Here is a 16,110-nt window from a genome sequence, read left to right on the forward strand (position 1 = left end):
AGCTTATTTAGTGCTAACAACAAGTTCTGAACAAGTGCTGAGAACGAATAAGCAAATTCAAGTGCTAAAACTAAGACTCTGTACCTGGCTCTTGTGGTAGATAAGCTACCTAGTGCTTACCACTCCCACTGATAAGCTAGAATGCTTCCCTCCAACACAGAAAGGCTTGGGGGGGCTCAGAAGCTTACAAACAGTCTTGGATACAGCAAACCTGTATCTAGACTAGACATGTTAACAGGAAAGGTGGGGAAACAAGCGCAGACACAGGCTTTTAAAGTTGAAAGAGATGGAAAAACTGCCCAAACAGCCAATAAACTACAATTTCTGGGCCAGAAACCACTCTTGTGGTGGATAGGCTACCTAGTGTTTACCACTCCCACTGATAAGCTAGAAGGCTTCCCTCCAACACAGAAAGACTTGGCGGGGGGGCTCAGAAGCTTACAAGTAGTCCTGGATACAGCAAATCTGTATCTGGGCTAGACTAGTTACAGGAAAGGTGGGAAACAAGTGCAAACATGGGCTTTTAAACCAGAAGGTGCAAAGAGATGGAAAAACTGCCCAAACAGCCAATAAACTGCAATTTCTGGGCCAGAAACCACTCTTGTGGTAGATAGGTTACTTAGTGCTTTCCACTCCCACTGATAAGCTAGAAGGATTCCCTCCAACACAGAAAGGCTTGGGGGGCTCAGAAGCTTACAAACAGTCCTGGATACAGAAAATCTGTAACTGGACTAGTCTAGTTACAGGAAAGATGGGAAACAAATGCAAAGTGGGGGGGGGGGGTTAAACCAGTAAGTTGAAAGCGATGGAAAAACTGACAAACGGCCAATAAACTACAATTTCTGGGCCAGAAACCACTCTTGTGGTAGATGCGCTACCTAGTGCTTGCCACTCCCACTGATAAGCTACAAGGCTTCCCTCCAACACAGAAAGGTTTGGGGGGCTCAGATGCTTATAAACAGTCCTGGATACAGCAAATCTGTATCTGGACGAGACTAGTTACAGGAAAGGTGGGAAACAAGTGCAAACGCGGGCATTTAAACCAGAAAGTTGAAAGAGATGGAAAAACTGCCAAACGGCTAATAAACTACAATTTCTGGGCCAGAAACAACTCTTGTGGTAGATAGGCTATCTAGTGCTTACCACTCCCATGGATACGCTAGAAGGCTTCCATCCAGCACAGAAAGGCTTTGAGGGCTCAGAAGCTTGGTGGGTAAGCAGGGTTTACTATATACATACTGCAATACTAGGTGGGTGAGCAAGCTTTACTACACATATACTGCAATACTAGCTAGGTGAGCAAGCTTTACTATAGATACACTGCAATACTTAAGCAGACTAAGCAGACAGTAGAAATGATGAATAAATAGAAAACAATGACTTTGCCTTCGCCCCTTTGCTGGCTACGTTTGAGCATTTTCTGGCTTGTTAAACTTGATTTCTGTGTTGGTAACTTTATTTAGAACACAACCTAGAGCTGATTACTGAATTTCCTGCCTGCACTTATTTTTAAAATCTTTTTTTTTTCCTTAAAACTTGCATTTTATCTGTCTCTGGCCTAGCACTCAAGTGTGGGGTTATTTACTGCACTGTTCTAACTTGTTGATACTTGTGAACCTCTGCTTTCCTTAAAAAACAAACAAAAAAAAAAAAAAATCTTGCTTTTTTCCCCACTTTTCTGAGATTTAAAAAAGTTCAGTTACAGATTTGCTGTTCTGAACTGTTTGTAAGTTTCTTGGAGGTCATTGTTTGCTTGGGCTAAACGGAATCTCTGTGTTCATCAGTGGCAGTGATAAACATTGAGCAGCCTGCCTGCCCCTGTGGGAGTGGTTACTGCCTTGAAACTGTAGTTTTATTGGCCATTTTGGGTCAATTCCTAACTCCTTGATCTCCCTCTCTTAAAACCCGATTGCCTCATGGTTTTGGCGTCTTTTCAGACTTGTTGGCTGTTGGTGAAGCACCCACCAAGAGGAGAAAACGCTGAGAGAAGAAAGGAGCCACTTTTGAGATTTTAAGTATTTTGCTTCAGATTATTTGTTAAGTTTTTCTGCATTTCCGCCTACTTTTGAGCATTTTCTGGCTTGTTAAACTTGATTTATGTGTTGATAACTGTATTTAGAACACAACCTAGAGCTGATTACTGAATTTCCTGCTTGCACTTATTTTTAAAATCTTTTTTTTTTCTTAAAACTTGCATTTTATCTGTCTCTGGCCTAGCACTCAAGTGTGGGGTCATTTACTGCACTGTTCTAACTTGTTGATACTTGTGAACCTCTGCTTTCCTTAAAAAAACAAACAAACAAAAAAAAAACTTGCTTTTTTCCCACTTTTCTGAGATTTAAAAAAGTTCAGTTACAGATTTGCTGTTCTGAACTGTTTCTTGGAGGCCATTGTTTGCTTGGGCTAAAGGGAAGTCTCTGTATTCATCAGTGGCAGTGATAGACATTGAGCAGCCTGCCTGCCTCTGTGGGAGTGGTTACTGCCTTGAAACTGTAGTTTTATTGGCCATTTTGGGTCACTTCCTAACTCCTTGATCTCCCTCTCTTAAAACCCTCTTTTGCGCAGTTTTGCGTGTTTTTGCGCATAGCGCAACATCGGGCAGTGCCGCCTAATTGGGTTTAAACTATTCCTGGCTCCATGAAGTCTGCTCTTCACTTTTTCCCTTAGAACTGATCTATCTCTCATAGTCAACACCATATTCTCATTCTAAGGCCCCTCACTGGTCCAAATAAGTAATTTTACAAGTTAGCACTAATAAACCATAAGCACTACTTACTCTTATACTCTCTAAGATTACCTTATCCCCTATTGGTCCGTTTTAATTCAGTTCCCTATATTACTCTAGCATGTCCAAAGGTCAGTCAATGGTTTCCTCTCCAGTCCAGCTGGTGAATCTGGGAATTTTGAGGCAATGTTACAACTGTCTCATGTACACGGACAACCCTCTCCTCCTCCAAACAGGTTTGAATATATGTGAGAGATGCAACCATATTGCCAAACTGGAGACTGAGCTCTCTCATCTCAAAACTGGTGTAACCAGTCAGGAGGAGAAGGTAACCTCACACAACACAATTCCAGTATCACATAGTCCCACCACAACAGCGAACCAAACACATAAAAACACAAAAACATACTCGGAGGCTCTAAATAAAAATCTACCTAAGCAACAGAGACCTGCAAAGCAGACATCTAAGCAAACGCTACCCCAAAACAAAACACGTACAGCACATAGCACACAAAGTCAGTGTGCCAAGCAGTCATAGCCCTTAAGGCTGAATAACACACCTGATACTCTTGTAATAGGTGATTCTATTGTCAGACACACTCACGTCCCGCTCACCAGGCTGAATAAAGAGAAGGTCACAGTGAGCTGCCTGTCGGGTGCAAGGATCCACCACATAACGCAAGCACTCAGGTCACTCCAAAGCAAATACAAATATGACTCAGTCATTGTACATGCTGGTGTGAATGACCTGAGACGTACCTCCCTCGACTACATGAAAAGAGACATAGAGGAGCTCTCTGATCATGTAGCCCAGGCCGGTATGACCCTGACCTTGAGCAGCATCTTACCCTCACCTAAAATGATGCCACAGTATAAAGACAAAATGATTGATTTTAACAATTGGCTAAAATTTTGGTGTCATTCAAAGGGGATCCAGTGTCTGTCAGCCTGGGATGACATGCTCGACAAGCCATGTTGCTTCGCTAGGGACAGCTTGCACCTGTCACCCCTGGGCTTTCGGATATTGGCAAAGGCTCTTGCCACCCCCAAAGTGCCTTTTTTAGGCAAGGCTCAAAAGTCAAACCCACCTCCATAGACAGCACAAGGAACAAGAAACTAAGGGTAATGCTGCTAAACGCCAGAAGTCTTAACCTCAAGATGCATGCACTCAAAGCTCTCCTCAATATGGAGAACATCGATATCTGTGCAGTGACAGAAACCTGGTTCAAGGCTCCAGAGAGCACCCCAGCACTACCAGGTTATACCTCATATCATGCTTTTGGCCCCAAAACCCAGACCGAACTACAAAAGGAGGGGGAGTTTCCATATTTATCAAGGATATCCACACCTCCAGGTTAGTGGCATTGCACGAAGTATCGGAGACCATCCATGTGCAGCTGACAGTGGGCAAGACTGCTTTTCAGTTTATAGCATCCTACAGACCACCCTCTCAAAGTCAGGAATCCCACTTGGCTTTCCTGAAAACATTGGAGAACATGAAGATCTCTCCGAACACCATTATATTGGGCGACTTCAACTACCCAAACATAGACTGGGAGCATTACTCAGTGTTATCATTTGACTGCTCTGGATGCCCTGATTGTTTTATCACTTGTTGCATATTTGTATTTCCATTCCTACACACTCATCCTGTTATAATTTCACAAGAGTGCTCAATGACAGCTGTAACATAACCTCATATGTGGCATTACATAGATTCATAAACTGCTATGAGGCTAATGACCCCAGGGGGGGGTGCTTTCTAAGCCTAGCCAAGATTTCCCTAAAGAACAATGATGTCCTGTATCCAAATAGGTCATTAAGGGCTAGGCTTTTATAAGCTACATTTGTCCATAAGGGATACAGGTGCCAGGCCTTCTGTAAACTTCCTGTTCCCCTTCCAATGGTCTAGGTTGCTTTTAAACTAGGTAATTGACGCACTCAGCTTCACATGGATGGGAAGCCTGTCCCATACGAGGGGCAGTCTCTAAGACACATATCTGTCTGTCTAACATGTTCTGTTTAAGTCACAGACAAAGTTTAGGTCCCTAGAACTTGTATTTCTTGTACTCTTTGACTTATGAATATTCATAAGTGCGGGGTTTGCAGATGCCTTGTAAGCCAAACATAGATCACCCCTATGCAACTAGTACGTACAGATTAACAGTTTGATTTTCATCTTGCATGAGTTTGAGTACAACCTGTAGTGTTTACCCCTCACCAGACATAGTTCCTCTGTAAGCAATGCTGACAGTGTAAATATTGCAGTCTGTACACTTTTTAATAATCTTCCATTTCTATTAACAATGATTTAAGGGTTGTTCACATATAAGAGGCATTAATGCATATGTACTAAAGTATTTAGTGAGCAATATAGAAGTCTCACATAAAAGTGTAAAAGCTTCTACTCACACAGAAAATCATCATGTGTTGTTAACGTGACAATTCATCATTCTGGATAGTAGCCATGATATTCTTACCTAAGTAAATGTCACAGTGCTCAACTCAGTAATTTTATAAAACATTTGTATGTGTGCATGCTGCAGAATATAAATTACACTGCAACACAAAAACACAAATTTTGCAAGTAAATAATATGGAAAAAATATATAGCCTTGCAAACGTACACATACACCTTCAGTGGCATATCTGGCTAATGCTAGTGTGCAAACAGTAATTGCTGAAATGCAGGAATGGCTTCTCGGACAGATTTGATGTGAATAATTCTACTTGGCTGTGATTCTGAGAAGGTGAAGGATTTTGATCTCCGAAGCACTGTACTCCCTTTTAAGTGAGACCTTATTCATTCACCCACTGTAGTGATGGGATCTCCTCAAATGTGTGCTTCCTGACAAGTGCTGTGTAACTTCTGTGGTATCAGTAGCAAGTGCAGAACATAAGGGAAATGTAAAGTAAACAGGAAACAGTTTGAATGCAGTGATGCACACATTGTCTCAGTGTGCAAAAAAATCTTTTGGTGACATAAGATGCCTTCCTAATCTGATGTAATGTGAGAAAACTTGTGACAAATTCTCTTGGATATGACACTTTCACAGGGTGTGGTTTTTGCTCCTCTGAGAAATGTACTCACTTTTAATCATATGCATATTCATTCACATACACTTTTGATGACATTCCTCCAAATATCCACTTTCTTATAGGTTCTTAGGTTCATAGGAGATTACTAGGCTAAAGGCATAAGGGACCTTACAAGCCTAGCCAATATAACCTGATTTTACTCAATATATGGCTCCTAGGGGCAAGAGGATATCATAGGTTTGTGCCTGTGGATTGAGTATCATACAGATTTCCCTTGTCCATAAGGGACATATCCCAGGTGTGAATTTGCCATTCCCCATCCATTGATCCAAACTGCATTTGAAGAGGGCCAGGGAAGGGCTCTGCTTAATGTGAATAGGAAGCCTGTTCTAAAGAAGGGACAATCTCTGAGACAAACATCTGTCTCTTCAGTATGTTTTGTTTGAGTCGCCGACTAAGTTTAGATCTCTACATTGGGTGACACTAGCGCAGTTTGACTTGCGGATGTGTAGCAGCTCCATAATGGATGGATTTGTGAGTCCCTTGTAGGTCAGGCATAAGTCACCCCTTAATAGTTAGCAGGTTACAGAGTAAAGGGATAGGGCTTTTAGTCTATCCACATAGTTCATGCTGTTTACACATTATATTTTCTTTGTGAAGAGCCTCTGAGGTTGCCCCAGCTGCCTAGTCAAGTGGATGCCAAATGGCGCACTGTACTTGATTATTGGTCTAATGAGGATGGAGTACAGCAGAACTATAATTTCCTTGGATCTGGATGCCATAAATTTACTTATAAGTTGTGCCATGTAAAAGGATTTCCTCACCACTGTGGACACATGGATTTAAACGTTCAGGCTACTATCTATCTGTGCACCTTGAATTCTCACCTCTAAGTCTACTGCTAGGGGTGTGCTATTGATGTCGCAATTTGCATGGGAATTTGGCCTCCCAAAGGGTATGATAATGCATTTCTTTGCCTTTAGTTTTAGGCCATCGTTCTGGCATCAATCATTCGTCTGTGCTAGACCCTCCTGATGGATATCTACACTGTTACGGGATTCATTGATTGCCAGCACCTTGCAGTTATCTGCAGACTTTGTCATTCAGAGGCCATTGACATTTGACTTGACTTCAGAGAAATATATTCTAAATAGTAGTGGTCCCACTACTGAGCCTTGTGGCACACCACTAATAACTGGACTCGCCTCTAGACTCACCTACTTTAACAACGTGTCCTGCCTGTGATCCAATTGGCTATCCATCTAGTGACATAGGGATTTATGTCCAGTTTTGTGAATTTATTTATAATACCTGAGTGGGGAATTGTATCAAATGCCTTGGCCCGGTCAAGGTAGGCATCATGTACTGCTTTACCCTCATCCATGACCTTAGTGACTTTCTGAAAGAGATCCACCAGATTCAGTAGACATGACCTGCCCTTGACAAAGCTGAATTGGCTCGGTTTCAGTGTTTGAAGGTCTCCTATGTTATTATTTATCAGGTCCATGAGTATTCTTTCAATGGCCTTACATATAAGACTAGTCAAACATATGGGTCTGTACTTTTCCAGGTCAGTAGATGATCCTCCTTTATGTAGAGATGACTGCTGTTGTCCTCCACTCTATTGGGACAAAGCCAATCTGGAGGCTGTGGTCAAATAGAGATCCTAATGGGCCTGATATGTCTTGATTTAAGCTTTTTAAAAGGCAATGTGGTATATTGTCATGCCCCAATGAAGCTGTGATTTTAGCTTTAGAGAACACAGTGGCAATAATTGGTGATAATTGGTGGTGCTTAGTGGAAGGTATTTTTTGGGGGAGAACTGGGGGTGATGGGGAGATGAAATTTGAGATGAATTTGTTGGCCAGCAGATTTGCTGGCTTTCCGGCTGAGTAGAGTTGATTCCATCTACAACTAATTCCACATATTGTTGGGTGTTACCCTTAAGATTGTGGACATAACTGAAAACCCCTTATGGTTCTTAACTTTGTAAGCTATTTTTACCTCAAGGTCTGCTTTCAGAGACTTCACTAGTTTCTGAATTCACTTGTTTAGACTAATGGGGACCTATTTCAATGTTATTCCCTCTTACTTCTCAATAGGATTTTCATTTTTGTTGTACAACCTATTATGTGACTAGGAGGCCAACAGGGTGGCTTGTTTTTTTGTTTTGACCTGTGTTTATTTCAGTCTGGTGATACTGCTTCTATGCATTTGTTTATATGGTCAAACAGGGCTTTTGTATATGCCTCTGCATCAGACTTCTGAACTGTCCAGATTTTCACAGAATGTCCAGATGTTTGCTTCATATTTTTGGTGTAGTTCTCATAAAATGTTTGGCTTTCTGGCAAATGATTGGGATGATCTGAAGACTGAATTCACTAAATAACAACATTTTTTCAGACTTCAAATCCTTCAGAAAATGTATGTTAACACAAACCCTGTTACTTTAGCAACTTTCTAAGTTTATAAGAACAATATTTAAAATCAGTCCTTATTTCTTTTGGCCTTTGGCCCCCAATTTTCTCAGACTTTGTCCAAATTTATTGTACTAAGAGGTTGATAGGCATGCTTTGCATAGGTTTCCGTGTTTTCTGGATTTGGTGTTGCTTGGAAACTAGCTATGCCATCCCTTATTGAGGGTAATTTACCTTAGAGAAGTTCTTAAAGTTTTTAGGGTTAGGTGGAGGGGGAATAGTTTTATCTTTATTTCAAGGGAGACTTTGTGATCTGATCTTAGTAGTGAGGACCTAACATGGGGGGGATGCAGCACTCTTCCATATTTGTGAGTACCAGATTTAGGATAGTTGTTCCCCTAGTGGGATTGTGGACTAGCTACTCCAGAGCATTTGAATTTACAAAGTCAAGAAATCTTTGGGCTTGCATGTTAGTGGTCATGTATCCCTCCCAAATAATGGGGGGGTAGTTAAAATCACCAATGAGGATGGTATTGGGCTGGATGGTTAGTGAATTTATAATGGTTACCACAATGTGTTCAGCTTGTGTACATGTTGTGGTAACTATTTTGTATTCAGAGACAACCCTAACATGATGCTTCACCATGAAGACTTGCAGTGCCACGTCATGCAGTATCTGAGGCTGTGCTTCATGCAAACAAGACAGTCCAGGGGGAGACAAATGCTAATTAGCCATGACCTCTCTTCACTAGAACCAGCTGCAGGAAGGCATCTATTTACTAAGTAATTTGTGAAATGGCTTGGATGTGCAGCAGTGAAGACCTATATTGTTTTGAAGTGCAGAAATCCTTAATTCCTCATTACTGAGTGATTGCATCCATAGATGCTAAAACTGCTGTCCCAATCACAAAAGGAGAATATGGGAAACTTTACTTTGCTGGCATATCTTTTAGAAATTGCTTTACCCTCACATGAACTTAGCTTTGCAAGAATTGGAGCCTCTTTTGAGTTTAGAGTACAGTGACCCTTAACATTCATTAACTGTGGTTGATGTTCTGGGGGATTATTTATTTATTTTTTAGTTATATGTGTTGATTTGGTTTATAGTAAAGTTTTCTTCACAAAAAAAAGATACCCATCTCTGCTTTCCAGATAACTATGCTATGTGAACTTTGAGACAAATTCCATGAGGTATGCCAAAGGCAATGCATATTATGGAGATATGTATGTCTGATAGGCCATTTTATAGCATACTAAGCTGGCTATAAAATCTGAGCAGGTAAATCTAGGTCAGAAAAAGAGTACAGCACACATAAAATAAGTAAAATTCCAGCTTAATGATCCAATGATTAAATGTATTTGGTATAAAACTGAACACAAATCTTCACCCTACAGAGGTGCACTATTAAAAAATGCTGTGCAACAGCAAAAATCAGTGAAATAGTATAAAGAGTCTTGTGACCATTCGCCAGTGAGTGTGTCAATTTAAATACATAGGAACTATGATATAATCTTTTAAGTAAAATATTTTAAAACAAAATATACATAATGAAGATGGTAGTTAAGCGTAATGATATTTGAAACGCTTAATTATAAGCATTGGCTTGATAATAAAAACATTCCATTCAAACTGCTTTGTGAGCTCTTAGGAAGGAGAACTAAGTGAGCAGTTGATCACAATTTACAAAGGAACTTAGAAATGCCTGTCTCAGACATCTAGCTGATTTTGTTGCTTGAATTTCAGGGAAAAAATTCTGGATACATAAAAATAATAATGCCTGCAGCTGAGAAGAGTCCATTTAGCAGGAGGGTTTGTACTGTAAATAGCACTGGGGACATGACTGTTGAATTGAGCAATGTGAAAGCAACTTTTTAGCTGGAGATTGAATTAAACAAGGATTTTTGTTGACATGTTTCTGGCCATAAAATACCAGCTTCTAAGCACTCAGCAGAAAATACAGCTTTCATGCCATCTTGCAGTCTAAATTGAGAACTTTAACACATTGGAATAAAAAAGAGAGTATCCTAGATTGGATTCTTATTAATAAACAACAACAAACGTACAAAGTAGAAACTTTACCTGACGATGTAAGTGATCATACTTTAACTTACATTATTAGACATAAAAATGATATTCCAAACACCCCCACTTATAGAACCTCATGGCCCAATAAACACTGTAACCCTGTTTATTTCCAAAATGAGCTTAACGCCTGCAACTGGAACCCTTTAAAGACTCTTCCACTTGAAGAAGCATATTTTAACTCTAAATTCTTAACAATCCTAAATGAGCACGTACCTAAACTGTCTATTAGAATACAGTCCAAAACTGCCCCCTGGCTATCAAAAGACACAAGACAAATGATATTGCTTAGGAACAAATCATGGGCCAGGTGGAGAGCTACCAGAACTATCTCTGAGCAACATACCTTTAGACAGTTGAGAAATATTACAAAAAAAGCTATACTCACCGACAAAAAGAACTACTATTGTAAACTACAGGAAACCCGCTATAGTCCGCAAAAGTTCTGGTCAAGCATAAATAGACTCCTACACCCTGGGCACACTAGTACTCCATCCCCACTACGAGCTGATAATAATACCTCCGAACAAACTGCAAACGCCTTCAATACCTACTTCACAGACACCATGCAATCACTAGCCCGTCAACTATCCACAGACAATGCTAGTTTCCCTATCTCAATGAATGACACTCTACCATCTTTCCAACTTCAACCCATCTCAACCTCTTCCATCCAAAAACTCATCCAAAAACTTAAACCTTGCACCCCTTCTGCTGACCAGTTACCATGTAAATATTTGCAAATAGCAGCTAAATCGGTAGCCTATCCTATATCCATCCTCATAAATAGAACCATAAAAGAGGGAATAATCCCAGACATCTGGAAAATCTCATACATTATCCCTTTACATAAAGGTGGTAACTCTAATGATTATTCCAACTATAGGCCTATAGCCCTCTTATCACCCTTAGCAAAAGTAATAGAAAAATGCATTCACCGTCAGCTAATGGACTACTTAACAAAACACAACATGCCAGCTAATTGCCAACATGGCTTTAGGCCTTTTCATAGTACCACCACTGCTCTCCTATCTTTCACTGACTCCATCAACAGAAACCATGATAACAACATCCTGTCATCAGCACTCTTTATTGATCTGTCAAAAGCTCTTGACATGGTTAATCATCCTCAACTCATAAAGACCCTTGAATCCCTTTCTCTAGACCAGAAGGCTATTGTCTGGTTCAAATCCTACCTTAAGAATAGACAAAAAACAGTTCTCTGGAAAAATAAGATATCTTCCCACCTGCCAGTTTCCCTTGGAGTCCCTTAGGTCTTCATTCTAGGACCTCTTCTTTTCTCATTATTTATCAATGACCTCTATGTATCAATCCCTCAAGCCACCTGCATTCAATATGCAGATTATTCTACACTCATATGTTCTGCCAAATCCACAAATGAACTACATTCTCTAACCCAGAAAGTATTTAACACAGTAGAGGCTTGGTTCTTAAAATGTTGCCTCCTTTTGAACGCCAAAAAGACCAAGCTCTTACTCTTTACACCTAAGTCCCCCCCGATAGATTTCTCAATCAAATCCAAAAATGGCACCCTTATATCCACTGACACTACCACCAAACTGCTAGGAGTCACAATAGACAATAACCTTACTTTTGATAACCATATTAATAACACCATTAAAACAGTTAATAGAAAATTGGGCTCTCTATATAGAATAAAACCCTTTTTAACTCCAACAGCCAGAACCACAATTGCCCACTCCCATTTAATCTCAACCTTCTTTATGCTTCACCCATTTACACTAACCTAAAAAAATAATCTTGCCAAACTAGCTGACTCCTATAATAATGTAGCCAGATTTGCCACTGGGAATCCATTTAGAACTCACCATTGTCAGAACTTAAAGCAACTAGACTGGCTAGAACTAAAGAATATATTGATATTTTCCCAACTTACCATTGTTCACAGGTTATTTTACCAACCTTACAACACTCCTGTACTTTCTAACCTAATTACCTCCTATAGTAATCTGAACTCCTTACGCTCTTCTAGCAAACTCCTGGCTACCATAAGCAAGTCTAATAACCTGGCTGGTGGTTCCTTGTACTCCAACACTGCTGGAAAAAACTGGAACCTGCTGCCAACTGATCTAACTTTACTACCCTCTGTTATGTTCTTTAAACAAAGGTTTAAGAAACATCTTAAAACACACTGGCTATGCCCCTCTTGTAATCCTGACTAATCTTCTGCTTTCACTATTGCTACCTCTTCACTGTCTCCTTTCTCTATTCAAAACTCCTTACCCTCCTAAAGTACCTATAATCACTAGTAAACTAAATCTACTTATGAATTTAATCTTGTATGTAATGTACATTAACTCAGATGACATAATGTAAAGTGACTATTCCTATATTGTATATTGATTAGAATTGTAATTTTTTTCTCTTCTCTTCTCATTCATAGTTATTTTTTAGTATTTAACTTCCTTTCTTTGTTTAATTATGCATGAGATACATTGGTGTGTTTCTACTGGAGCTTTTCTCCCCGGGCCTCCACTGAAAATGGAAATATATCCAGTTGGACTAGCCTGGTCAACAAATGTAAAATAAAATAAATAAATAAATAAATACATTAGTAACCATGATTAATCTCTTAACATTTTTTTGCCTCATCTAGAAAAATCTGCAAAGTTTAGCATCCTTTTTGTACAAGCAGGCATATAACATGCCAGAAACAGCTTATATAAAAAATCTCATTTTGCTTTCCTTAACCCTGTTTACATACTATAACCAAGGTGTGCAATCTAGGTGTGATTTTATTTAAAAGTTATACCTTTGTATTTACATTTCAACTGTTAATCCATGTTATCAAATTTCTTTCTGCAATTTTGCTTAGAGAAAGACATTGCATAGCAGTTCTACCTATACCTCAACCCTGAAATCAAACACCTATATTTTATCATTTGGGATGATAGAACTGATCAGTGGTAAGTGCTGCTGTTTCTCTCAGCTGCTGTGTCCAAGATCTGGTCCTGGACTTTGGATGCTGTCTTGACAGGGTCTGTATGTTCCTTCTATGCCACACATTTCTTTGTGCATTTAGTTTTCTTACCTTGTTCCGAAGATATTCTCCCTTGGTTTGTACTTTACAAATCTTCCTTCATTCACTCCTTTAAAGAAGCCATTAAAGCAGAGGGATTAACCTACCAGGTTAGAAAAGTGAAATAAATAGGATAAGATCACAAAGCCCCTGTTCAGAGTTTTGCAAACCCAAGGGGATCTACTGTCCTGGCATCATGTTAAGTTCACTTAAATTTTGTTTACAACTGTATGACCTAAAAAGTTTTCATCAAATTGGAATAGTTTTGAATGATTTCATTTGTTCATTTAGCTCATTTTCATTGCTTCTACATAATGTGGAGTGCACACTTTAATGCAAATAACTTAAAATAATATTGATTAAGGCAACTTTAACTAGCAGAACTCTTTATACACTTTAAAGGAATTACATAATAAAAATGGCTTCCTGTTATGTGTTCACTTTGAAATTAATTATTTAGTTGATGTTTTGGGGGCTTTCTCCTTTCTATGATATTGTATAACCATGTCTTTGAGTTTGATATATTTATATATGTGGGCCATCCATGGGGCAGTATATGGGTTTCAATAAACACTTATTTTGATGTCTTTCAATCGGTTGCATATTATTCATAAGTTTCAAAACTGTGTGGTGTTTCAAGGTTTCATAGTAGAAACAATTTAGTTTTTGTTTGTTTTGAGAGTGACTGCCAGTACTAAAAGTTTGAGTGATGTTATTTTCTGAGAAGACAGTGTTTCTCACATTGCCTTAACTGACCAGTTATCCTAAAATAATGGACCATTTGCTATGGAAAACATGCTGTCGTGTCATTTTCATTAAACAATGAAACTACAGTATATGAAATATTTATTGTTAATGTATATGAAATATTTATTGTTAATGTATATGAAATATTTATTGTCAATGTATATGAAATATTTATTATTAATGTATATGAAATATTTATTGTTAATGTATCTGAAATATTTATTATTAATATGCCCTTTTAATTTAGCTCCTTCATTATCTGAAAAATGTCCATTTTAAAAACACTGGGGATGAAGACATTTATTTTGATCAAAATGGTGACCCTCCAGCAAGGTACGACATCCTAAATTGGCAGATTTCTTCAGATGGTACCTATAATTATGTAGATATTGGGCATTTTGATAACACTGCTTCACAAGATAAGAAAATTGTTGTCAATGACATTGCCATTCAATGGAATCAAGCCTTTTCTCAGGTGTGCAGTGAATATGATTCAATGTAATATGGAATGTTTTGTAACTGTTAATATTCCTGTATTCTGAATAGCAGTATAATAGAGTAATACGCAAGACAATAATATGTAACATGTTATTATGCTATAAAATATAAGACTGAAACTATATGACAAGTGGATTTTTTTGTTTTGATCTTGCATCAAGAATGTAACTTTAGAAAAACACAGCAGTTCAAAAACAGGGATATCAGCTTTTAATTTTCCTGGAAAATACTAGAAAATTCTGAAGACTGGACTGTATGAGTACAGAAAAAAAACATGATTTCATTGAGTGTAACATTTAAGGTCAAAGCACTCATTTGCTATAATCTGTATTACTTTTCACAAGATACTTCTAAAATTATTACTTTTTTGTGTGCCTAGGACCTATTTTAATTTGACAAATATATACAGGCACTAAAAATATAATGGAATTGTAACTTAACTGTTACAGGTATAACTTTTAGAATTTCAGCTTATGAAAAAGGAACTATATTTTTAGAACCATAAATCAGTACCCTGGTTCAAAGGTTATAACGATTTATTGTGCAGTATGTCCATCTATCCATCTCAACCCCTTTTTTCCCATTTTTACACATGGAGTTGGGTTGTCACTTTACTAGTGACAATTATCTAGTGCTAAGGTTTACACCACCGGGTGGCTAGCACTGCCGTGGAGAGTAAGAGTGAGCAGTACCTGTGCAGTACATACACAGCAGCATTTAAAAAATGTGCTAACATTTTAAGCATCTCAGTTTAACATCATATCTTAGAACTACCCCATCAAATAATATATGCACAGTTTCTTACCATCTGTGAAGTTACCAGAATACATCTGCTTGTCCAGTACTAAATAACATTCTGCACAACTATGTTCCCAGTTCGTCATTATGATCCAATGACCAAAAACTCCTGTCTGTTTACAAACATATCAAATCTGCTGTATCATGTTGTTAAGGCCTGGAAATCCTTACCTGTATCCATTAGGTCAATAGATTCCTTTACATCCTTCTAAACCATTCTGAGAAACGTCCTAGCTAAAAGGTATCTCTGTTCTTGCTCATCATCAGGATAAACTGTATCCCTAAATGTCACCAAATACCTATTCATACCTTACATCTCCTTGCTCTCCCTTCTTACTCATCTCCTTACTTCCTACCAATTTCTCTCCCTGGCTTTCTCTCTGAATATACATTAAGCTGGCTTCTCTCTCACTTCATATTCCAATTCCTGTTTGTATTATACTAACTCACCTATAATTTCTCAATAAACTTGCTAAAATTTCTCTAAATATTAAATCATTGTCATATAACTTGTATTTACTTTTAACCAATGTTTTAATATTATGTCTAATTTGGTATAATTATTTAAACTGTGGTTGGTTTTGTATTATTTTTAAAGACTGTAAAGTTATTGTCCTTAAAATGTGTGTAATACTATAAAGCTTTTCTCCCCGGGCCTTAGCTGAAAATGGGCTCCTACCCAGTGCGACTTTCCCAGCAATCAAACACCAAAAATAAATAAGTAAATATTTCAGTAACAGCT

The 16,110-nt window shown here is 38.4% G+C and overlaps 1 protein-coding gene across 1 annotated transcript in view; it reads left to right on the plus strand.

Moving 5' to 3' along the window:
- LOC122791520 (vomeronasal type-2 receptor 26-like) overlaps positions 1–16,110 on the plus strand; it is a 182,857-nt gene that overhangs the window by 66,598 nt on the left and 100,149 nt on the right. Inside the window, exon 3 of the mRNA XM_044059261.1 lies at positions 14,320–14,547. Coding sequence (XP_043915196.1) covers positions 14,320–14,547 — 228 coding nt within the window. The remainder of the gene's footprint in view (positions 1–14,319; positions 14,548–16,110) is intronic.

The sequence above is a fragment of the Protopterus annectens genome, chromosome 17.part0 (genome assembly GCF_019279795.1).
Source record: "Protopterus annectens isolate FY-2018-M chromosome 17.part0, PAN1.0, whole genome shotgun sequence".
Classification (NCBI taxonomy): Eukaryota; Metazoa; Chordata; order Ceratodontiformes; family Protopteridae; genus Protopterus; species Protopterus annectens.